The sequence below is a fragment of the Falco punctatus genome, assembly GCF_963210335.1.
Source record: "Falco punctatus genome assembly, chromosome: 9".
Lineage (NCBI taxonomy): Eukaryota > Metazoa > Chordata > Aves > Falconiformes > Falconidae > Falco > Falco punctatus.
The window spans coordinates 54217396-54242600 of record NC_137589.1 but is presented as its reverse complement, the minus strand read 5'-3'; the positions used below and the strand labels follow the sequence as shown (position 1 = coordinate 54242600).

The window sequence follows — 25205 nt, the reverse complement described above, 5'->3', positions numbered from 1 at the left end:
GTGACACCAGCACTCCTCGTGAAGGCTGAAGTGCTGAGAGGGTCCAAAGCTGGTGTCAAAGCGAGCACAAGAATAAAGAATACAGCAGCATTCAGGAGCTTCATGGTGGGAACGGAAAGCCAGCCTGGCTCAGCAAGAAAGAAAAGCAAAACAGAAACTACAGAATAACTTCCTGGAGCGAGGGGCCAGAGACTGTTCAAGAGGATGGAAGCCAAGTCTCCTGTAGGCTGGAGGTGTTAATGAGTTAACAGACTTATCACACTCCTCAAGAACTGAAAGTGCTGTGAACAAGGTATTGCCCCACGGGTAGGGTAAGAGTTTCATCGGAACAATCCCAGCTCTGAGGGCAGCAGGACTGGAACATCACTGCATCTTAAGCAAGGTGCTAATTGGTCTGGTGATTAACCAAGAACATAACAATGTTTGTTTTGGGCTTGGTTCAGGGTGGGTTGTACACCTAGCATCACAGAGCCCAAAGATTTCTGTAGGAGTGGTTGAAGCTCACAGGACTCACAGGAGTGAAGATGTCAGAAAGCTGCTTTATTAAAACCAAGCTCTCAGAGTAGATATTCATCACACACACACAAACACACTGCCAAAAAAGTGTAAGGAGAAGGACAGAGACTGAAGCAGCTTTCATTTTCTCAGCATTTTTTTTTTTTTTTTTTTTTTTTTTCGGTAAACAAAAAAAAGGTGAAAAGCACCTTTAGGTAATTCTCATTTTATTTTCAAAGTCTGGTTGGAAAAACACTGAGCAACAATATTTAGTATTTGAAACAGATGCTCAAGATTTTATGTCCTCCTTGAAAGGAGTGCCCTGTGCTGCTGACTACTGAGCACCTGAGGAGAGTCCCATTGCGTCCTGTGCTGAGGGAGTCCTTGCTGTCAGCTGCTGTCGAGTCTTGAGGTGGGCACAGCTTAGACTCTTGGCTTGTCATTCCAAGGCAGTTTGCCCAGATGACTTACCTGCAGAGGGGTGTCCTCAAAGCCCCAGTGTTGCTCACCAAGGAGCTAACACCTGAGGAGCAGGGCTTGCTGGCTGTGAGCCCCTCCATTGGGAAACTCGGAGGCTGCATAGAGGCCAGAGGAAGGAACTGGCAGTGGCATTTGAGGGTTTCCATGTTTCCTGGGCTCTGTCAGAGCTCTCCTGGAAACAATTCAAATGATCGTTTTACAAAGGTGGTTTAATACCGCTGAAAAATGCTGGGAGTTTTCCAGTCCACCCTGTTTTCTTGATGCACCGGCCCTCTGCATTGGTCTGTGCTGAACACCAGGTGGGGTGTCAGACACAGGCTTTAGCCCAGGATTTACAAGCTGGAACAATTTTTGCAGAAAACTAAGTCGTGCCTCAGAAAAACAGAAGGGGAATATAAATCAGCAGAGCTGACCACTTGCGTTATGAAACGTGATTTCTTGGGATACCGTGCAGCCTGGCCCTCATAGCTGCTGAGGGTTCACAGAGAGCAGGAGACTCAGAGACAGTTCTAGCAGAGAACTGAGAACAGCCAAAGTCATCCTCTTACAAAGGAGAGGTTGAATAAAGGAATGAAGCTGTTCAGCTGGCATCTGCAGATTTTCTTGTCTGTACATTGGAATTGAGGGTGCAGGCAGGTTGCATTGCTTGCCTCACAGGCTTCAGCAGATGTTTCACCATTCCTTCATAGAAACGGTGTGGTCCCTTGAGCACCAAAATGGACTGTTACCCCCAAATGTCTCTGGGATAAAGTATAGTGCCAAGTTGTGTCTTGCAAAGGGTGAATCGGTTTCATGATTTATGGTTCACCCTTTCAAACCTGGATGGTGCAAAGCGTCTTCTGACTGATGTGTGAAGAGGGCAATGAGGTGTCCCCTGGTAAATTTTTCAGTGTGGTTATGTGTCCTTTCACAGGGTCTCACCAGCCTGGAAAGGATAGCATCTCCCAAAACACAGACAGAAAACACAAAGTGACGTGCTAGAAACATCAAAGAAAAGGAGAATTACCTCATCTATGCAAAAAGAAGGCGTAACACAGGACACATCTATAGATCTCCTTTCTATGTGGGAGAGAGGCAGCATATATTTCCTATACAACAATAGGATGTATGCTGCCTAACAGGTACCAGATGGGTGTTTAAATAACCTTCAGCTGCAACATGTCATGCTGTTATCTCATTATCCCTTACAAGTTAAATGGGTTCAAGCTGGGCCTGGACATGGTTGAGATGTCTAATAGTGGTGGTGAGACTGACATTGATGGCAATTTCCTTGAACAGCTGTCTGGAAGCTCCAAGTGGAGCACAGACACTGCAACACACAGTCCACAGTGCAGTATCTTGTTGCCTGTTGTGTTGTGCTGATGAGCACATTGTTCTTCCGTCTCAATGTTCTCCTGTGCCCTAGGCACAGAACTGACATCCTATCATGTATTCACACTGCCCTGCCGACCAGACCAGCGTGTGGGTGTGGGGTGGTCAGCCAGCAGCGTATCATCTTGAATCAGCTGCCACAAGCTGAAGGTACTGAAGATTTGTAGCAGAGAACTTTCAAAAAGTGTTCAGTGTGCAATAGTTGGCTTGGAGTATCTGTGATTTGCAGTGTTGATCAGAAGTGGAACTGGTGTGGTGGGAAGGTGAGGGTGCAGGAGAGGTAAGGAAGGGGATTACAGAAAGAGGGAAGGCAGGGATCTGGGGAGCAGTGGTACGAGCTGGAGGTTATGGGGTGTTTGCAGTGAGTAATTTGGAGCGCTAAAGCTATTGTGATAGATAGGGGAGGGAGTGGAGATGGGGTGAATGTGTTGCAGAGATAAAGGATGCAGAGATGGCATACTTAAAGCCGAGGATGAGGAGAGAAGAAAGTCCCAGATGAGAGCTTTGTCTGGTCTTACTCTGCTTTCAGTATGTTGAAATTTTCTGTCACCCACCCACGGTTTGATTTGTACATTGTTGATTTAAAGTCAGCATTCTCAGGACTTTAGGCTTGCAGCTCCATGGCAGAGAGCCTAGAGAATTTGGGATATGGCTGGGTAGCATGGCTTTCTGATCACAAGGCAGCACACCTCGCAGTTTGCTGGTGAGCCAAGAAACATACTGTTACCAGTCAGGGGAAAGGGTGCTAGGAATTGCTGTTGCAACCCTGCCTGGAGTTCGTAGAGTGCAAGAGGTTTCCAGGTACGGATTGTAGAATCAATGAATCAATGCTTTTCCCAGAAGAAGGCTGTATTTTTGTTGGAGAATGTATAAGGTCCTCAATATTTCCAAGTGCTTTACGATGGAGGTTTGGTAACATGACTGCTATTTTACACAAGGTGCTGGGCTGGCAAGAGGTTCTCGCTGGAGGTTTCTAATTGGAGAAGAAGTGGGAGACTAATTTTTCCCTATGCTCAGTTTCATTTCTACCTAAACACATATCTTCTCTCCCTGCTTTCTGACTCTGGCTAGACAGTCTCTAATGCTTGAAGTTTTTCTAAGAGGAGTTTCGTTTATTTTTACCCTCCTCCCCCACCCCCGCCCCGCCAAATGTGTGGTTTGGGTTTGTTTTCTTTCCCTGCTTCAATTTCAGCATCATCTTCCAAGTGCTTCTTATCCTAAACATAGAGATGAGGCAGTGACAGGAAAGGGCTGCCACTCTGACGTACATTGAGATCTTTTAAGGGTGGGATTGTGGTGGGCTTTATCCAAATACAGAGCCTGGCTAAGCTCTGAGGATTATGCTAACACTGTGGAAAGGCTCTGACATACTGGAATGTGTTCGTTGACCTTTCTATAATGTGACAGTAGCAATAACACAGACACCAAAATCTACGTTAATGCTGAGCAAACATTGCCTAAACCTAGCAACACCCAGGGAGTCAAGAGACTGTCATTCTTCTCTTGCAGGTTGGAAAATTGAGGTTTGCAGATGATGAAAGTTCTTCTTAACATGGCATTTCATAGCAAAGGGTTTAGCAATTCTGTTCTGTCTTTGAAATCTTTACTCAAGAGCTTGAACCATGATTTGCCTTGGGCAGGCTTAAAAACCCTTGTCTGGGGCACAAAATCAGAGTCCCTTGGGTCAGTGTGTGCTGCTGTGCTGTAGGACAGCCCAACAAGGAAAGGTATGGAAGAGCTTGGGAACTGAGTGAAATAGAACATCATATACCTGTCCAAATAAATCTGCCCATGTTAAATAATTGCTTTGATCGTATCTGAACCTTTGTAAAATTCTGATGTACCAGTAGGGTTTTTTGCTCCATTTGCTGTCTCTAGAAGATGCAATTGAGAGGTTCTTCCCAGCAGCAAAAGAAATTTTCCAGCATTCCCATCTGGATGCCCAACCTTAAAGCCCTTCTGCCAGAGCCTGTATTGCAGAGACCAGAGTCTCACTGTGCTGTACAAACAGAATGAATAACAAGCCGCAACAACCTTACACTCTTGGGATGCAGTGGTGGTCCAGATTAGAGTTTTACCTGGACTACACTGGTGCAGCACCCACCCAGAGCAACGTACAGCAGCTGAGGATCAGGCAACATTTGTTAATGCTGGTGATGCCCTTTAACCACGCTAACAGTCTCTGCAGAGGGAGACGAATGTGATTTTTAATCTGATATCAAGTGATTTTCAGCAGGCAGAGCTACACAGGTCATGTTACCTGGTAGGGATAGGAATGAAAGGTAGATAAGAGGTTTTTAAAGCCATACTCGATCTATAGCGTTGGTGGAGGTGAGGGAAGCTGCTGCCTCACATTTCTTGCCTCCTGTGGGAACTTCCTTGAAACATAATGTTTTATAGATAAGTGCAAGGTGACGAGTTGGCAGGGCTCTTCTCTGCTCTTTATAAGGTGAGGCCTGGTGCTGAAACCCATTTCATCTGTCAGTCATATCAAATCCATCAAGCAATGACAGATGGAGATGGTCTTCCTTAGAACAAGCACAGGGAGTTGTTTAAGTGCCCGACACCTAAACTTCAGCTCTGCTTCTCTACAGACCACTGTGTGGTCCAGAGGGAGAAGAGATGGAGGGAGGCAGCCCTTTGACTCTGGAAAAAAATGGGAGGTTTCTTTTCATATGAACAGGAGATGCCAAGACTGCCATAGTGACAGGCTTTGAGGAGAACCATTTTTTAACCTGTAGCTGGGTGATCTTAACAGGTGTCCAGTTCTAAAGCAGACTTTCATGGCATAGACATGTTGCAAGCTCATGTAGGTTTTGGTGCCAGGAGTCAAGAGGTTAAGGTGTAGCTTGGGCAAAATTGCTGTTAAGAATTTAAATACCAGTGCTGCAAGGACACTGGGGCTCAGGCGGCTGTTTTACATGCTGGCTTGGGTGTCTGCTGTTGTAGGGCAAGAGGATACAGCTGCTCAGGGTCTAATGGTACCATTCAAAGCCAGGTGCAAATAAGCAGCAGCCACCCATGGACCATGCAAATCCACCTGGGCTGGCAGCTGAGAGAGGTACCCTGGGGGCAGGAGCTGAGGAAAGCAAAGCAGGGTGTGTGGGGCTGGTGCTGCACCAGCCTCCCCTTTTCACCCTTGCCTCCTGCAGAGCTGGCTCTGCTCCTGCCTATTTGCCTCTGGGTTCTGATTTCAAGGCCCCTGTTGTGCAAGATCGAGATGAATGTTGTATGAAGTGGTATCGATAGACCCAGTAGATGAGCTATCGGGTTGCACTTGTGTGCTGGCGGTTGGACTCTGTTTTGACTTGTAAATAGAACACTCCTGGTGCAGACATCCTCTGTGGTGTAGTGACTAGATCTGGGGGCTGCATTTGGAGCCCAGGGGTCAAACCAAGGTGCTGTCACCCAGCTCTGAGCAACGCTGGGTAAGTCACATCGTCTGTTCTTCCTAATACCTCATGTGTCGCTTCAGGACATGAACAAGAGAGGAAGAAGGTCCCGTAAAAAGATTATAATTATCATCATCATCATTGTAATTTAAATTGTGTTTAATTATGGAATTTATTGTCACAGGAAGTAATTTGACGTTAACAGTTTAGACAGCGGACTTGACGTGTGTAATTATCAAGCATTACCACCATGGATGACAACCGATTTGCAAGAAAGAGAATTACACCTTGTGCTGTAGGTTACTCATTGGTAAGATGGGGATGCTGTGAGAGTTGGATTTCACCCACTCCAATCCTGCCTTTGGGTTTTTCCTGTCTTTTTAAAATTAAGCCCAGAATCTGAAACTGGAGACTGTTCCTGTTTGGCTTTGACTGGGCTCCAGGCTGGGTCTGGAAGCTGCTTTTGGTTTTGTTCTCCAGGCTGGCTTGGAAGCAGCTGCAGAGGAGTAGCTCTTGTGTGAGCCCGTCTGCTGCATGTAGCCATAGCTCTCACTGAGAAAATAAAAAATAATAGGAAAACTTTAGCCCAATTCTGTCTTAAAACTTCAATTCTGTCGCAAATAATAAATTAGTGATAAAAACCGTGTGAAAGGGATGAAACTTGAACTTGATGAAATAAGAAAAAACTGTGCTTACATGGCAGGGGAGGATTGCTACAGGGAAAGGACAGCAGGGCATGAGTAATGCTGTGCCCTCACTCCAGGCATGGACGCTGATGTGGCAAGTGGCTTGTATTTCATCCAAAGTACGTAAGGCGGTGGTGTTATTAAGCAGATGTCCCCATCCAACACTTTGGGACCCTTGGGTGAAAAAGAATTTAAAAGTGCTCCGTAAGTTTTGGGTTGGACTGGAATCAGAGGCTGTGTTTGGACGGGGTTTGCAAAACTAAACGTGCTGCTCTTTCACCTGTGGAAGAGCCATAAATACAGGTCACTAAAATTAGTCTTGCAAAGCAGCTATTGACTGGTGCCTCTGATATTCCTACTCTTCTCTCTCCAACTCGTGCTTGAATAAAAGACCTCTGTGTGGTTTTAATCAGCTTTGGCAGCTGGCGTTGAGGAACAAGTAGGTTCACCAGAAGAAAGCAACTATTTGCTGCTGTAATAGTTTTCCCATTTGTTCAGACAGGTCAGATCTGGCTGCCCTTGGAGGGCTGTGGAGGTTATGGAGCTGGGCTGGGTACTTACCAGCTGGTTGCAAGGCAAGAGAAGAGCACCAGGCAGTTTGCCAGCAAAGGCTAAAAGATAGCAGTGCCTCTTCAGGCTCGTGGTTTATTGGAGAGCCTCAGAGGGGATCTGTAACCAGAGAGCAATGGGCACCAGCAGCCAGCAAACCTTGGCACTGCTCGGGAGCAGTGAGGTCTCCTGAGCAAGGAGGGATGTGGTAATTTCTTTGGAGACTGCAGTGAGGAGGCTTCCTGGAAATTGCACCAGGTCTGACCATCTCTGTGGTTTGGACATCAGGCTGTCGACATGGGATAGCCAAGGCATCTCTCCTGTTTGGCGACTTGCTGTCAGGAGCTTTCCAGTCCCTCTCTGACCTGTGTGCGGAGAACAACTGTGAAGAAATCACTCAGGGTAGCATCTTTTAGACTGGGACTCCAATGCGGAGTGAAACTCTGAGACGACAAGCTATTGTGCAGCTGTTTCCTCTAAACAACAGCAGACTTAAGCGGCCAGCTGGAGAAAAATGGCTTTGCAGGGCCTGAGGTGATTCTGTTGCATGTGGCCTTTCGGAGCTGAAAGTCTTGGGCCCATTCTCTGGGGAGGACTGTGTTTCCTACAGCCTGCCTGTGTTTGTCCTTTACACCCAGGGTAGAGCTCTGCCCTACCCATGCTGGTCACTTCTGTCCTGCAGATGTAACTTCAACTCGGCACTAGGTTGATGGAAAATAAATTCACACAACTGCTCAGTTCAGCTGATAGAAAAAATGTCATCTTGGTTTTTATCTAGGTTCTTTCTGGATTGGTTGGTTTGTGTTACTGAAAGAGAAAAAATAAAACCCAGGAGCAAATTTTAAAACTTATCTACGTGTACTGAGAATTTGGGGAGGATCTTGTAGCTTGGGAGCATGAACTTGAGAGACTGCAAGCAGACACTTAAACTGACTTGGGGAAAAGCATCACAGCATATAGAAGCTCCTTTTGCTCGTTCTGTAGGTTGGATGTGAAAGAGCTCTTGGGCAGGTAAAGCTCACAGGAAGGCTGTAGCCACCAGTTCTGCCCTCATCCCTTCGTGGTGAGCACTGTCAAGCATACTCAGTGGCTTTCCCAGTCTCCTTGCTCCGGCTCCCAGGCTTGGCAGCCACATACAGGTTGTGTTCTTCCTGCGCACCGGAGAAGGCATGTCTGTATTTGCTCCTGTGGAGAGACAAGTGACACACTTCCTGAAAACTAGTGACAACTGTTCATTGATCTGGGCTCACTGTTCAGAAATGTGTCCCTCTAAGCAGGACCAGCTGAGAGGTATTTAATTCTTTCACTTCTGCAGTGTCTAGCTGAAGTGCTTTATGAGGACCTGTTAATTTAAGCCTCACATCTTACTCTGAACGACCTGGAAAGTATTATTCACGTACAGATTCATCAACCTTAAATAAGGATGGAGGGTCAGGAAGGGATCTGGAAATGTTAGGTTCTTTTTCCAGGAGATGTTATCTATCAGGAACAAAAATGTACTCTGCTAAAACAAAAGATTTCATGCAGGATTTTAGTTTCCAGCTATTGTTAAAATGTGTGTTTGAGAGCTGGGAACCCTGTGGTCAACAGTGAACTGGAACGAGTTGAAAACAGGAGAATGGACTCGCACTACGAAGAACAATGTTAAGTCCATGCTAATAGCATAGCCAGAAAGGAGGCCATGCTGGAGGGTACAGAAGGGCCTCAAAGGAACAGAGATGAGCAAGCCAGATCTATTACTGGATAGCTACAGAGTGAGTGTCCCAGGGCTGTCTTCTGTAAGAACATAGCTGGAATTCCTTCAGTTTGGGAGTAGCCCCTCCAGACTACGAAATAACTCAGTGTGAAGTTGTCCTAGACACCCCAGTGAGGACTCCTGGCATTTCAATGAAAAATGAGCTGTTGGGAGGCCTAAGGACAATAGGAGTGCAAGGGTGAAAGGAGTTGGCAGTCATGTGCTGGTCATTGGCTTGCTTCAGCCTTGGAGGAAAACAAGAAAGTATGACTGGGGTAGTCAAAGGCGTGGAGGAATCACCTTTGAAGAGAGGTGAAAGCAAATGGGACTGTGGTAAAGCTGAGTAAGAGGTGATTTCACAGACATGTATCAAAGGTAGGAGTATGCAGGACAAAGCTGAGCAAGAACTGCTTGCTGTTCTTCCTGCCTCCCTTGTGTGTCTCTCTGTGACGTGAACAAGAGGGGAAGGAGACCCCATTAAAAGTTTATTATTATTATTATCTTCTTAATTTAAATTGTGTTTCATTATGAAACTTACTGTCCCAGGAAGTACTTTAATCTTAACGGTTTGGACAGTGACTTGACGCTTGTAATTATCAAGCATTACTGTCAGGTATGACAACAAGTTTGCAAGAAAGAGAATTAAACCTTGTGATTCAGAAGTTAAGTTAATCTCTGAAGACTGGGTGAACTAGGGTGTATGGGGCCAGAGAGCTTCAGTCTATGGCTAACTACCACAGGGGCACGTACTACCTTGAAACCATGGTGTGCCCCACACCTGGCACAACCCGCAGGCTCCTGTTGAAGAGCAGCAGCTCCCTTCCACCAGCGAACACGCACGCAAACTCCCCACACTGTGGTATGGTGCAGTGCAGCTCCCTACCCCTTTCTGTTCCTAAATCGCCTTGCGGGACAGCTCAAGCCCAGCTAATGTGGCCGTAGCGTCCTGCAGCCTCCTGTCCCTATGCCTGTTCCACAGCTGCCTTCCCACCTAGATCCAGCTTCTCCCCTGCTGATGGGGAAGTGCTTCTTGTTCAGTTTTGGCTGAGGTGGTGGCACTGTTAACAGAAACATGCTGTGCTAGAGATTCATTCTGCTGCTTTGTAAATATTTGTAATGTGCCCACATCTCCTCGTGGAGGGCTGCATAGAGCAGTCAGGGTCGCATAAACACAGGGTAGAGCAGATTTCTGGGAATGCATCATGGATGTGAGGACACAACCTGCAAATCAGGAGGGTAATCAAAGCGTGGGACCCAGGCAGGTTCTCAGAGTCCTGCTGATGGATAATTCAGTCAGGGAAGAAATCTTAGTGTAGTTTAGTCCAAGCATCACTGCCTGTGGAGTAGCATGGAGACATTTCTCTACTTCCTTGCATCATTTAGGCCAAATTCTGGTTTTGCTAAAATTGGGGGATCACTCTGGGTGCTTGTATGGTCCTACGTCCCCTTCCCTTTTCTCGTTGTGGTTTTGGGAAATACACACTTACTGTTTTTAACTTTCAAGTGCAGTAGATGCTGTATTGCACACGGTATGTAATACCTGCTCTGACGTCCAGGCAGGGGTCTGTGAGCTTCATTCCCTTCTTATCTCCTGCTCCACTGCCTCAGGACACAACTGCAGCCTGGGTCATGCTCTGTGAGAGAGCTCCCACCAGTGTGAGCAAGAGGGCAGCTGAGACATTGCAATAAAAAGCTTCCAGGCAATGAGGCTGTCAATACCATAGCTAAACTACTCCCTGCTTTCCAGGCTGATTATGGGGAGTGTGTTTTTAGCATTGTGTGTGCAGGTTGTTTATTAATAATGTCAGAGTTGAGACCTCAACGACCTTTCTTCTGGCTGCTGAGATGCTGAAGCAAGCCTAAAAGACGTGTTGTGCATCCCCCAGCGCAGGGAAAAGAAAGGGAAAGTTTTAACAAGCGTCTGGAGCACAGCTACAGCTGACAAGTGGCTCAACTCAAAAAAACTCAGACTGCTGAGAAGCTCTGACTTCTGCCTGGGTTAGGTCACCTGAAAGGGAGGTTCTGGTCTGCTGCTGTAGGAAGCCCAGCCACCATCCTTCTGCTGAGGACCTGGCTTTGGGAAGTGAGAGCGTTTAGGAGGTCAGCATGTGTGATAATGAGATTTAGAAAACATTACTATAAGGAAGAGTGGGAGGAAATGCTGCTGTTTAATCTAGGGGTGATGGAGAGGATGCAGAAAACTCAAGGTTTTAAAAATAAGCTTTGTGTCTTGGAAAGCTTTGTGGTGGGTGAAGCTCTACAGCAAGGCTGTGAAGGAATGCTGTCCTTAGAGTTGGTCTTGCCAGGATGATGTAGCCACACTCAGCTGGGGTCAGGGGCAGGCAGTGAAGCACTGACCTTTCCGTTCCCTCTTGTCCTATGTTTGCGTGCCTCTGTGACAACTTGGAAATGCCTTTCTGTTGAAAACAGAACTTAAAAGGCTTTGAAATGGGCAAGCTCTGAAGCCTGCTGTTCTTCTTGGGTTTCAGGGCAGGATTAACAGCCCATGAGCCAAAAGGTGCACACCTGCCAAAAAAGGTCCCTGTTCTTAAGCTGGGCACCCCACTGCACTTCTGAGGGTGAGTACAGCCATGTGGATCAGCACAGCAACAGATCACAGCTGTTGGTTAGGCACTGAAGAAGAGAAAGGCCATCTTGGCTTGTTTTCTACTTTTCTCCTTGAAGCTGCTCATCTGCTGTTGAACGTCAGGTCTCCATAAGTCTGAAATCTGGAACCACATCTGCTTTCTCTCCCAGCCCTGTTAACAAGCCAGTGCTCTTAACGTTGTAAAACATGCCCTGATTCCCGTTTCTCCATAACACAGCATGTGGAGGCAGGACCATGCAGCATCCTTTACCTTTGCTCTTGCTCAAAAGCATCCCACCAGGGAATCTGTACTTACTTTGTAGTTTTGCAGATGCTTGAAGCATAGGAAATGTTTCCCAATCCTGAAATTTTTGGCAGTAGGATTTGTTTCTCTGCTCTCCCAGTCTGGCAGGGAAACTCTTTTTAGGCAGTAACAGAAGTGGGTTTTGCCTGTTGTTTACAGCTGATGGGATCTGGTTCTTGGGAAGAGAAACACATCACAAGTTGCTGTGGTGTTGGCTAAATGTGAGAGGTGCCAGCTTCCCCCACTCCCCAAGCCCTGACCCCTGTTTCCCACCTCTGCCCCGTGGCAGCAGTGGCAGGTGCAGCTCTGCTGAAAGACAGCTTTTAAACCAGCTGGGTCAGAAGGAGAAAGCAGGAGAGAGGGGAAATAATTTTCCTCGACCCCGGAGACCTTCTCCCAGTGGGGTTGCATGCCTGAAGGCACAGAGCATCCTGGCCAAGGAATTCTTTCCTCTAAGAGAAAGCTCAGGCATGAATCCATGTGAGGCTCAGAATAAGAGAAAATAATCTGCCTCCCACGTGCTCATAGCCTGATGGCCTCTCTTCAAGCGTCTCCTTGCTGTCAGAGCAGCAGGGGACACAGTGACCCCCTGCAGCCAGGGTGGGTGTGACGGCTCGGGGCAGGAGAGCAGCTGAGCAGGGCAGCAGCCTGGGAGCAGGCCGGGAGGGATGGCGGATGGAGCTGGAGGGAGAGGGCAGGAGGACGTGACACTGCCTCTCGCTTGGCACTGGGCCCGTCGTGGGGCTGGCTGAGGGACAGCAGCTTCCTCCGCTTCTCTTTACCCTGCGCTGCTGCTCCCCTGCCCTGTCCCTGGGCCTCTCCTGCTGGCTTTCTCCTGCTGCCGGCATCTGGTCTTCTGAGTGTGAAGGACTATTTGGGAGAGTCTGATGCTACATTCCTCATGCCTGAGGCCTCTCGGATATCTCCAGCCAGTACAGTCACTTTAAAATGCAAAACAGATGAAATCTGAGTTTGCCAGAGGCTGAAGAGTCCGGTTTGTTTCAGGAGGTGCTAATGCTGATGGTTTCCCTGCTGAGGGACTTTGCAGTGTCTTCTGCCATCCTGCGTGCTGCAAAGAGTGGTGAGGAGCCCAGGAGCTGGGGAATGGGGAGCTGCAGGTGAAGCAACAGGAGTTTCATTCATCTGAGGGAGAAGGTGCGTCAGGGTGATGTAACATTTCGTGCAGGTTAAGGAGTGAATGCAGGTGGAGTGCCTTTCTCTTTAATGAATAGCTAAACCGCTCATGCCTTTACCTGAACACATAGCTGTGTTTGATGAGCCAGCACGGTGGTGTGCAGCCAGATTTCCCAGGGCTGGGTGCAGCCAAGGGCAAGTGATCGCTGGGGCAGGGCATGTCTGCAGGCTCTGAGGCTTTGCGCTGGGAGCAGCAGGAAGAAATGAAGAAATGGCAGGGAAGGAGGGCACTGGTGCCCGCGGCAGCATCAGAACAAGCTGGGAATATGGCTCAGTGCTGCTTGGAGCCACGGGCTGAGCTATGAGCCTAGGGCAGACAAAATCCCAGCTGGGCTCTGCACCTTCTCCACCGGCCATGGGGAGCACGCCGGGGAAGTGCCACCCACCTGCCTGTCTTCTCCAGGCTGGAGCGGTCCCCTTGGGCTCTTTACCTAGCCCGGACTGTGGGCTGTAATTGCTCATTTGGAAAAATTTTGGGGAATCAGAGCTGTAATTGCCCCAAATGTCTGCTGCCTTTTGAGGTCTGGTTGGATCCCAGGCTGTGCCACCCCAGCATATATGCTTGTGCTCAATTGACAAGGATTTGTTACACAACCAGCCCTCTCGTGTAGCTGCCACCAGGAAATTCCCCAGCATAGCAATAGTGGAAAAATATGTAGTTAACTTACCATAGTATAATTAAGCTGGTCAAAAAAATAACAACCCGTGTGGGAACTGAGAGTGATTTTTATTCCATAATCTTTCCAAAGCAGGATTGTTATTTAGAGGCTTCTATTTCTAAGTCATTTTCTCAAGCACCTCCCATGAATTTTTCATTCCTTCTTGCCTGCTGCAGTTCAGTGCCTCCTCTAAAACCCTCCATCTCTTCCCCACAGCTCCTGGAGCCAGCTTAACCTGATGACTAAATCTTTCAAAGCCTGGACTTGATTCCTAATAATTTCTAAAAAAAATAATAAATAAATGCAGTTTTTTGCTAGCAGTGTTAGTTTTGGGTAGGTCTTATCCTGGGATGAGACCTCTTGTGCTAAAGGCTTTAAGGTACAGCTTGTAGTTCAAAGACATGCTGCCCTTAGGAACTGGTCTCATTCAAGCAATGGTTCTCCCTCCTAGCAGGACATGGTCTGTGGAGGAGGATCAAACTCTTAATATTAACAGCCTGCTTCCACCCAGATTAATGGGATAGTTAAACATGCTCCTGGCAGCTGTGTTGCTTTGGGTCAGGAAAGCCAGGAAGGTGTGACTGTGGATGTGTCCTACCCAGCCACATCTGGAGAGACCCCTAAAGTTGAGAAATCAAGCAGGAACAGGGATCCCAGGAGCATTACACCTACCTTTACAGGCAGCAGAAGCCCCCCATCCCCATCCACATAGGTGCTGTGCTGACAAACACCAGCCCTCCTCACTGGGGTTCAGCTCTGTGTAATAGTGACAGGGTCTGAAATGTGTAAAACACATGGAAGAAACAACTAACTTTGCCAACATGTTTTTTATACACTGCGGAGCCTGCCCAGCACATACAACACCCATGCCTGGGTCTGCCCCAGGGGCCTTATGCTTAAACAAACTGTGATTCTTGATCACTCTAATTTAAATTTGAGCCAGCTGCTGGTACTACCTGTCCAGGGCTTCCTCCCAGTGTTTGAATAATGTTGAGGAGAAAGTCTGTCTGGCTAGCAGGAGAAGTCCTGGCTTGTCTGCTGGTGGTACCAAGCTTGTGCATATTCCTGCTGCTCAGTGAGGCGTTCTAGCTGCCTCAGGAGGGGAAGAAGGTGCACAAAGGAAAAAGGTCTTACTACCAAAGAGCCCGCGGGCTGGGTCCTCAGCTGGTAAAAACTGGAGTGGCTTCATGGAGGGCATGATGTGCTGTTGGTGAAGGGTCTGGCTGCCTGCCCTAGCCCCAGGCTCCCAGGAGAGCTGGGAAAGGGACTGCTGCAAAAAGTCTCATCCCTGCTGCAGGGCTGGTGTGGCCCTTGCATCACCCCGGTTCTTGAGCAGCAACATCTTCTCAGCTACAGATTTGCTCCCAGTCAACAATGGAGAGAGGAGATGGGAGGGAGCAGTGTTTGGGATGTAACTTTGCCATCAACTGTTTATGCTTGGCGTTATGGTATCTCTAACGCTCTGCCAAGCTCCACAGACATGTGAGTGGTGTTGGATGCAGTTTGGTGGCAGCACAGGGCTGGGGTCCAGGGTCAGCACCCCAGCCATTACTGCAGTGTTTGAACCCACATGGCTGCTGTGTGTTCCAGTGTCCCCATTCCCATCCCCAGGGAAGCAGCCTGTCAGAGGCATTTACTGCTGGGCTGCAGAGCTCCACACCGGGCTGTGCCAGGACTTGTTCTGCAGCCGCCCTGACGCCAGGGTGGTGGTGACCAGCTGCAAGTACTTCTCCCTTGAAAGTATTTGGGGTTTTCAAAGGCTCTCTGCACCCTTGGATGCTGAGCTGGTGCATTGCAATAAGTGGTGTGGCATCTCTGGGTTTGCAGCATCAGGGCAGAACAGCTGTGGTGAGAGAAATTCAGAAGCAAATGCAAAGAATTTGCAGATCTCAGTGCCAGGAGTGAGACTGTGTGCTTGAAGGGTCTTTCTGGCTCCGAGCCCTGGCCTGCCAGGCTGAGAGCAGCACAGGGGTCTGGAGCCGGGTAGGCTGGGGTGGAAGGAAGGATATCTGCTCTGGAGAGGCACAGGAAGAGCTCAGCCCTTCGTGGGATGGCCGGAGCATGCAGCTCGCATCTGAGCTGAGCAGGACAGGAGTAAAACCTTTTCCACAGCACTGATCCTGGCAGGAAAGCTGCCCTAGTGTGACTCTTTGCTGACTGCTGGGAATACAAGATATGGTGCAGCCCTCCCTTCTGCAGGAGCAGAGGTGGAGTCTGGCCTGCGGCATCCCTCAGCTGCTGGTCAGGGCTGGTGGGATAACACTGCCCAGAGAGAGATGACTGTTTTCCTTCTTAGCTTACTCTCTGAAAAGAGCTGATCTTCCAGATCCGCCCATATAACCTGACTCATGTTCTCATCAACAATCCTTTTGTATTTCTTGAGCCCAGAGCCGCTGTGCCCTAAGCATGAAGCTGCTTTAAATTCACACCAGCACCCCAGGAAAAGGACTCCTGTAGCCTGTTCTCCCCAAGGAGTGGGGTGCCACCAGCGTCCCATTGCTGGGGAAAAAACTGTCCTTGTGCAACAGGGTCTGTAGTGATGGGACTGGAGCCTGGTCCTGGTCTGAGTGCGATGCTCCTCCTGGGTTACTCTGGACCCTCTTGGAAAGCAAAGGATTAGTTTTGCTCAGTGGCATTTAAGAAGTTTAAAAGCCTTGAAGAACAAACCCAGTCCAAGAGACACAAACACGGTTCTGTAAGTGACAAACTGTCATACTTTGTTCATTGTTTTTTGAGGCTTTTTGTGGCTTGAAACAATTTTTTTATTCCAATGTGTCAGTTTATTAAAAAACTGCTTGCATCCTCAAAGCATTCATTTTCCCCTCAATCTCCAAAAGTTTCCATTTTCCTGAAAAAAGTCTTTTTCTTTTTTTTTTTTTTTTTAACGTGTGTTCTCTCTAAAGTAACTGAACCCCACATTCAGCCCTCCAACACTAATAAACTTGGAGAGCTCCTATCAGTCCCCATGCTGCCAGCTTACCGGAGGTTTGCTGCTGCCAGCACTGGGACCAAGGCTGGGGAAGAAGGAGTTAAAAGGTTTGCACTGGGAGAGCAGCCCAACTGCCTGCAGAGGCTTAGATCCCACTCTTTCTTCACCAGTGTTTTGTGGCTGGGGAAGAGACAGCACCGAATTCAGATGCCACTTTCTAGACCGAAGACAAAATTATACCCGACCGACCCGGTTCACCCTCTTGGAGAAAACGAGGACAAGCTGTCTTTGGGGCTGGGCAGGTTGCTTTTTACTTCTGTTTGAAATTTGGGGCTTTGTGGTCCGAGACCTGCCCGGTTGTTCTTCCAGGCTGGTCACTCCAGGAGCACCCCTGCTAGCCAGGGGGTGCAGGGGCAGCCCAGGCCCCCGGGTGATGGGCGCTGGTGGGGCAAGGGATGGCTCCGTCCCTGAGTCCCATCCCTCGGCAGGTGGCTCTGTAGGGGAGGGCTGGCTGCTACTGCCATGGGACGCTCAGCCTGCACTGGGCGGGACTGGGGAGTACTGGGAACGTCGCCACGGAGGGGTGAGCTGTGGGTTCGGGGACGGAGGGAGCACAGGAGCACAGGGCTGGATGTGGCTGAGGTAGGTCCCTACCTTCCTCCTAACTCCTTCTTCCAGGGCTGATCCGCTCATGCCTGTGGGTGGGCAGTGCCTGCCTGGCTGGGCGAGGGACGCTCCGTCCCTCTGGGCACGAACAAAAGACGCGGCGGGACGGGGGATCGTGGTGGGCTGCTTTGGGGGGACAAGAGGTCGAGCTGTGGCCAGGCTGAGCCTTGCTGTGGCCCAGACGGTCGAGGGGGCTGCATCCCAGCCTGGGGCACCGCATCCCCGCGGAGCCGGTGGCAGCAGGGTGAGAGAAGCTGGAGCCGCTCCGTGTCCCGCGCTGGGTGCGCTCACCGGCAGCGCGGCGGCATCAGCCTGGAGGGGGGGGTGCGGGGGCTGTGGGCTTTCGCCGAAGAAACAGTGGTGACCTGTTTTGTGTTTACACGTGGCTGCTCCTGCCCCCTCTCCTGCAGAGCCCTCTTGAAGCCCCAGCGAGATCTCCACTGGCTGCGAGTGTTGCAGGTGGTCGAGTGGCACCTACCCCCAAAATGATGGAAAACAAAGTGTTTATGTCGTTTACGTTCTACAGCACAATCTTGATTTTAAAAATGTATGTTGTTGCCATCATTACGGGACAAGTGAGACTCAGAAAGAAGGTAAGATCCAGCTTCCATTTCCTTCTCCCTTTCTGGCTTTTTTCCTTGGAGTTCTGTGTTTTTTCTTTCTTCTGTTACTCTTGTGAAGGCCAACAGAGTTTTCCTGAAGCAAGCTCCATTTTTTTTGACCTTCAGTTGAAAGCAAAACATGTTTCATAGCTGCAGCAGATATTTATCTCACTTCTCTTTGGTACTTTTTGTTTGTTTCTACCATCTGTAGCTTCATGTTTATAATTTCTGAATCCCAGTCTAAATAGTAATTTCAGATCTAAAATGCCATGCAGGTGAGCTGCTTCTGGAAAGAGTCTGTTTACACTTAATTTGCCATGTCTGGAAGAAGGAAGGGGAAAACAAAGTATTTAAGAGGAAATCGTTGCAATGTTGTTTTTTTTTCCTGCAGCTTAGCAGAAAGCCTTTTTCAGAGGCTGAATGGCTATGTGAATGCTCCAGGAGAGCAGGAAGTCGTGGGGAATAAAAACAATAGCTGGAGGAAATAAATGGTTCTTGGACTTGGGGAAAATACAGGGAGGACTGGGAGCTCTAGCTGCTGTCAGGAGATGGGGTGAACTGGACCTTTTATCACCTGCAACCCAAATTGAACTTGTGGCAAAACTCAGCTGCTTGTAAAATCTGTTTTAAAGTATTTGAGGAGTTTCCGACTGCATCGGTAGAGTGGGAGGGAGAGATTTCTGCTCTCAGATAAAATACAAAGAGATACCTGTGTGCTGTAGCATCATTGTAACTGATGACTTGTCCTCTTCCCTTGTGTTTCTAAATGATGCTCCAACCCTAGGACTTGGCTTGTAACATGATTAAAGAAAGCACCAGGGTCCTTTTCAGGCTGCGAAGTGAAGCTGTCGCATGTAACCAAGTCCCTGAGGAACAGTTTCTGAGCATAGGTGGGGAGCTCATATAAGTAATTTTTATTTGTAAGTTTATTAGCGTAAGATCTGATTTCCCCAGGGCTGGTTTCAGTCACAGTATCACTGCCAAAAAGCCAGTGAGGGAATACTCTTTCTTGGTAGGGTAAACTAATCTGACAGTCCAGGTTATCTTTTGGATGCTGCATTCAGCGTCTGCAAGCTGTGTGCCAGCAGTGATCTCATTTGGTGGTTGACAAAGTCTCATTTAAGTGGGTTTCATGGGGAGAAGTGGACTGGGATCAGGAGCTCCCATGAAGCCCCCTGTTTGGGACCTGCTCAGCAGGCAGAGTTGTTGTTTTCAAAGGATAAGGAAACCCCTCGGGAGGTGCAGGGTTTAACCCCCAAGACCATGCACATGGAATTGCAGTTGCTCTTGTGTTTGTGAAGGGTGGTGAGAAACTGGGGCAGGAAGAAATCTCCATACGTCTTAAAGATTAGGGGCAAAGCTTCTACCTGTGAAGTTCCTGAAAACATTATAAGCATACATATTATGGGGATTCTCCCTTGCAGGCATTTGCAAACCCGGAGGATGCACTGCGCAACGGGGGGCTGCAGTACTACCGTGAAGACCCCGATGTGGAGCGGTGCCGCAGGCAAGTAGGCGGCGGTGCTGGCATTCCCACTGTGCTGCAAGGTGATCCCTGGCAGATGCTGGCAAAGAAGCAGTGGGAAGCTAAAGGGCTCATTATTTAATTACCTAGATGGGTTGAATGCCTGGAGCTCAGCTGTGTGACCCTGCACACTAGAGCAGTTTAATCTTTAATGGAAGCATGTTGTGTGCTGGAGCAAGGACACGGGGAAGGACCGAGGTTTGGGTCCAACAGCCTACTCTGATGCAATTAAACTAATTTTTAGATGCTCAAAGTCCCACAGGCCCCCAAGGTCTTGTCCCATACCCGCAACCAAAGGCTCCTCGTGCCCTGCCCCAACAGGACCCAAGCTCCCTGCACAGCTTGGAGAGGTAACTGTGTGACTGGTCCCAGTGCTATATGCAGCTGCCCTTTTTGTGCATTTGGGAAGAAGTTGGATGTGATTGCAATAACTTTTGCTTCCCTAACTGGGCAAAGTCTGAATCTTCCCCCTCTCCTGTGGGGCTCACAGTTCCTCAGGGGTAAAGCATGGGGTTATTCAGCCCCAGGCTTGGTTTGCCATCTCCCTTGCGCAGAAGGAGGTGCCCTGAGTGTTTGGCTGGATCACTGGTGACGTGCAGGAAAGGGGCTGGAGCCATGCCCTGCTGTCAACTGAGACCTTGGCTGCCAGCTCTGCTGTGGGTGGGGGACTGTGCCGCTCACCTCTCACTGCCTGCAAGATTTGCTTTAAAAAACATCCAGTGCCACCTAATCCCTGGGCTTCCAGAGGAAGGAGGGTGGCAAATGAGCTATTTCCTTCCTAGGAAAAAGAAAATCATCATCATAAAATAAACAATCAGAAAATCATTAAAAAAAATCTTCTTTAATTAGTCAGAAAAGACAAGCGTCCATAAAAATAAATAAATGGAGCTGCAGCAAAGACCTGGGGGAGGTCTGGGATCTGACTTGTGCAGTTAAAGCACTCTGAGTCGGTCCTTGCTGATCTGTTCACAGCCCTGGGGAAGACAGATTAAACCCAAGGTGTTTTCCCTGAACAAGGGTGTTGTTGGGTTTTCTTCTCGGGTGTTACTGGGAGCGTAGCAGAGCCATGGCTGAGCTGCTGGGGTTATTGGGAGTGTAGCAGAGCCCGACAGGGCAAAGGAGAGCAAGCAGCAGCCAGGAGGGAGGTTTCCCCCTTGGTGTTTAGAGAGGCCCCTGGCTGTGTCTCAGCTCTTGCCTTTCTCCTCCCTGTTATTCCGTTTGTCCTTCCAGCCCCGCTGAACCTCCAAGTCCCTGGGGCCGGGTTTAGACGGGGCTGCTGTGGGGTGAGGCGGCGGGGGTCCGGCAGCTGCCCGCTCCCAGCACAGCTGGCACCAAAGCAAACCATGCTCATCATCATGGTCCTGCCTGGACTGCAGAAGGGTTTTTTGGTGGTACCCGCAGAGGTGATGCGGGCCTGGGGGGGCAAGCAGGGCGCTGGGCTGGGAAAAAAAGGGGCTGTGACTGGGCAAGCCTGTCCACACGGGGTTGGCTCTTCCCAGGGACTGTCTGACCAGGAGAGGCAGAGGGTTTCCTGCAGCTCCCCTCCACTCTCCTGGGTTTGGCAAGGAATACGTGCCCTCTGTGTCCAGGCCGTGACCAGTTCATCCCCAGTGAGTTGTCCTGGCAATGCTGCTACAACAGCAGGACCTGTCTTAGTGTCTTTTCTAGGCCCATTCCTCCATGTTGTCCCAAAATCACACCCAGAGAGCAGCTGAAATAAGGTTTCCAGCAGGCTCCTTGCCATGTTCGTCCCCTCTCTACTTGGGGATGTGGCCTTTAATCTAGGGACTGCTCCCGATGGAGGTGCAAGAGGCAGGTAGGAGAAAGCTCCTTGCTCTCCTGCCTGTTACGGGGATAATGGGGTACTGAAAGCCCTTGGGGTATCTCTTTTCTGGTTACAACAGGCTGTGCAGAGCCCCTTCATGCTTCAGCAAAGCTGTGGCTGGAAATGGCTCAGGTGCACGATTTACCCACAGGTGGCCGGGCCCTGCTGACCTGGTGCCTGGCCTGGGCTCTGGCACGGGAAGGGGGCAGTGAGAGACAGTGGTGGGGGCTGGCAGTCAGCACACAGGTCATTTCATGTGATGTGGTGATGGGAACCAGCTGTCGGACCCAGAGCCTCTGCTCATGTCCCCATGCTTGGGCATCACAGTAAAGGGGAGGAGGTTGGGGCAAGCTGCGTGAGCAGAGCCCTTCCCGATGGCTCCTGCTCCATTGCTCAGAGACTGATCCTGCCTTTGGGAGCAGTCAGCCTCCAAAAACCTGGTCTCTTGGTGCTGAAAATTTCTGATGGAAAGAAACTTTTGGCAAACCTTGGCCTGGAGAAATCAATGTTTGGTGGGGCAATTGCCAGGGCGGGCACAGGGACATCTGCTCCATAGACCTGACTCCGGGGGCAGGAGAGGGGCCTTAAAACACAGCCCTCTTTCTTTTCCAAAGTCTGTTTTCAGCCAGGTCTATGACAGCCTGTGTCTGCACTAATGAGTTGTGACAGAGAGTCCTAAAACTTCCCAGACACTTCTCAGCTAGCACAGAAAAGCAGCACAGGCATCTTGGCCTTTGTTTCAGGGAAGAAATAACATTTTCTCTTGGCTTCGTGAGTCCTTAAACATGCTGGAGCACAGGAGTAGGGAAGCAAGGGCAGGTCTGATCAAGGCTTCGTCTCTGCCTCTCAAACTCCTGAGATAACAGGGAAAAGGCAAATGAGTCTTGTGATCAGGTCACTTTCAAGCCCAGATCCATCCCCACCGGCCAGGGCACGACCTGAGAGTCCCCACATTGAAGCATGGGGATGGGGCTCTGTGCTGCAGAAAGCATCTCTTGCTTTGCAAGGGAACGAAAGAAGGAGAGGGGCAGGGGCAGTGGGAGGGCAAGGGCAGGTCACTGCTTTGGGGACAGGTTTCCCTCCTTCAAAGGACAGTACCTTGGGGGAGGAGGGACACTGCCCACGCTCATAGCGTGATCGGATCCTGTTTCGGTAGTGGTGTGGGTGCTGGCAGGTGATGTGATACCCAGGCAGGCACATGTTCAACTGGAGTGCAGGTTTTGGCCCCATCAGTGCCAATGTGTCACAGGGGTGCAGGGGGCACTTGGGGTGCTCCTCCCCAGTCCCCTTTGGATGCACTTACAGAGAGTGATGAAGCCACAAACCCTCCCATCCTGGGAGTTCCTGCTCTGGAAACTGTGGCCTGGAAACTGCCTTTTATTGTGTGACATGGCCACATCTGGGACCGTGCCGTGCTGGCGCTGCACCAGCTTTGATTTTTTCGCAGCTTCGCAGGGTCTTTGTTTTTCTTTGTTTATTTAAAAGCTCTAATCCACAAGCTGTCATCTGTCATGGCAAAGGCAACCCAGTCACAGAGGGCAAGCTTCAGGAGTGCAGCACCCCAAGGGAGAGACACGGGGTGCAAAGTCCTGTTGCCTGCATGTGTAGGGGGGATCTGAGTCTTTTGGGGCTGCGTCTACCCCACCCAATGGAAGAGAGAGCCAGAAGCACCCAGGGATGGGCACTCTGGCTACAAGGGATAGGGGATAGCAGGGAGCCTGGTGGGAAGGAACAATGTTATCTCCCTTTTCAGGGCCCACCGCAACGACATGGAGAACATCTTTCCCTTCCTCTTCCTCGGAGCCATCTACTCTCTGCTGGATCCCAGTCCCACAGTGGCCAGGATCCACTTTTTCATCTTCTGTGTGGGGCGCATCATCCATACCATCGCCTACCTCCTGCAACTGAGGGCGCCTATGCGCTCTGTGGCCTACAGCGTGGCACAGCTGCCCTGCTTCTCCATGGCTCTGCAGATCCTCCTCGCCACCACCCCATACTGGTAGTGCCCAGTGAGACCGACCGAACAAACCCCTTTGTCCCGCACTCTGCTGCTTTCCTCGGCTGGACCGGGTGGTGCGTGCAAGTGTGAGAGTGTGTGTTTGTGTGGACACATGGTATGTTGCCAGAGAGGCCGTCTGCACCCCAAGGGTGCTCAGTGCAGCCTCGATAAAGTCCCCGTGTTACTGAAATTGGGCAGGGAAGTCACCAGAGGGAAGGGCCACATCTCCCTGCAGAGTCAGAAGGCGATGTGGAGGCAGGTTTCTCTTGCTTCCAAGGGTGAGAGGGGGAAAGCACCTGGACTACCCCTCGAGGAAGGGGTTAATTGAAAGAAAGGTTTTCTGCCCCAACTGCATTCGGAACTGGGAAGGGGAAGATGTGTCCTTTCCCCCTGGTCACACAGCAAGGGAAAACCATCAGGGTCCTGTGAAGTCTCTTGGTCAGCAGATGTGAGCAGTAGCAGAGGGGGGTTATAAAACAGCCGCTGTCCTCCCGCCCAGCCGTGTGGGTCTGTGGGCAGGGGGGGTCTGTCACATTCCCTCTCCTGTGAGGACAGGAGGCAGGTGCCTGCCAGGCAGCATAACGTGAAAGTCGAAGTCTCAGGGGTGACGCTGTGAAGCCACTGAAGTGTTCACTGCTCCCAGTGCTGCCTCATCTCACGCCACGGGACGCAGCTCCCTGCCAGGGAGCCTCGCTGCCGGCAGGAGCCTGCCTGTCCCGGCAAGGATGCCACGCAGCCGGCATTCAGCAGGTCCTGGCCAGCAGCAGCTGTGGCTTTTCCATCTCAGTCTCGCTGTGGCAAGATGCAGAGGGACATGCCTGGAGCAGCCAGCAGGAATCACTTACCCTGTAGAGAGCTGAACACAAAGCTCTGGGACTTCTGGAAAGACTGAGATGCTCACACAAAATGGGGTCTGCAGTTTGAAGACAGACCTTTCTCCCAAGTGTGGTATCTGCGTTCATATGCTGCTGATGTGTGAGAATGCTCCCAGGACAACAGACTGGATTTCTCCCCCTCTGTAGCCTTTCTCTGGCCACAGAATGGCCATTAATATCTGGGGAATGCGCCGTGCCATGACCACTTCAGGAATGTTTTCTTTCAGCTGTTTCCTGCTGTACACTGCTGCCGAGTGGTGCGCAGCCTGGATTAGCTGGTGTTTGCAGAAAGCTCTGGAAATGAGTGGCTTTGAACCTCCCTGCGTGAGAATACCACTGCTCTGTGGTGTTGTCTGAAAGTTGTCATGTTGGAGAGGAGAGGCTGGGACCAGAGTATTGCAGGATGATAAACCCTTGTAAGCACCTCTGCTATGCAGCTGTCCCAAAGTGCCAAGGGCTGGTCCAGGCAACAGCAGCATGCAACGGAGCACCCCTACAGAGGACAAGGCAGGAGGAAGCCTCTGCTGTTCAGTGCCTTCTCCTTCTCTCTGAGGGTAATGCAGAGTTTTACTAAGATCATATGTGGAAACCAGAATGAGCAGAACACAGCACACCCTTCCACCTGCCCTAAGCACTAAAGCTGTTCCTTTAACCCTGCTGTCCTCAGGTGTGCTCTTACTGAGACCTCACTGAGTGTCTGAGTGCACAAAGCACAAACTGATGCTCTGAGCCCTTGCCGAGCTCGGGTAGCGGCTTCTGTACCAGTAACTCCTGACCCCTGTGCATATGTGGCTTTAGGCTGTTGGTGACGTTTGAAGGAGAGTACTTTGCTCTCCCATGGGGGAACTGTGTGTGGAAGGTGGGCAGGACTGCAGGTTCAGCAGTTTGCTTTTGGCCACTTCTCATTTACATAGCCTCAACAGATGTCTGGGTAATATATACCCCTCTTAACAAGACTCTTCTGCCTCAAATGGTGCACAAGATCCCGAACCCCTGTACATTTCTCTGCTGCTGCACATGCATCCTGGTGGCAGGAAGCAAATATTCCCAATAAAAACAAATCATTGTGCTCTGATACATCCTTCCTTTGGGAGCAGCAGATGCAGCTGGGTAGCAGCTGGGTCCAACCCCAGCAGGATGGCTCCCCAGCTGCAAAGTGCTTTGCTAAACCCTGCTGCAGAGCCTGGAGTGCCCTGGAATTCCTAAAGAGACGTCCCTCTTCTCTGGACTCACCTGCTCTGCAGAGGAAGCTCTTTTCCAGGTGTAATTTTTTGTGCTGATCCTTTAAATTCAGCAAAGCTGAGACTTGGAAAGCAGTTCTGCTTTGGTTTT

General features: G+C 50.0%; 1 protein-coding gene across 4 annotated transcripts; it reads left to right on the top strand.

Annotated features, from left to right (window-relative positions):
- Nucleotides 1-111: 111 nt before the first annotated feature.
- On the top strand, nucleotides 112-24305 carry PTGES (prostaglandin E synthase). Of its 4 annotated transcripts, none has more exons than XM_080402692.1 (4): nucleotides 112-5774; nucleotides 17458-17640; nucleotides 19074-19156; nucleotides 22753-24305. In XM_080402692.1, exons 2-4 carry the CDS (start codon nucleotides 17533-17535, stop codon nucleotides 23000-23002), a joined length of 441 nt encoding a protein of 146 aa, XP_080258818.1. In that variant the 5' UTR covers nucleotides 112-5774; nucleotides 17458-17532; the 3' UTR covers nucleotides 23003-24305. The 4 variants fall into 4 exon arrangements, with proteins under 4 accessions (XP_080258818.1, XP_080258817.1, XP_080258816.1 ...); XM_080402691.1 differs by lacking the exon at nucleotides 112-5774 and adding an exon at nucleotides 5789-16679; XM_080402690.1 differs by lacking the exon at nucleotides 112-5774 and adding an exon at nucleotides 5789-16683.
- Nucleotides 24306-25205: the final 900 nt, after the last annotated feature.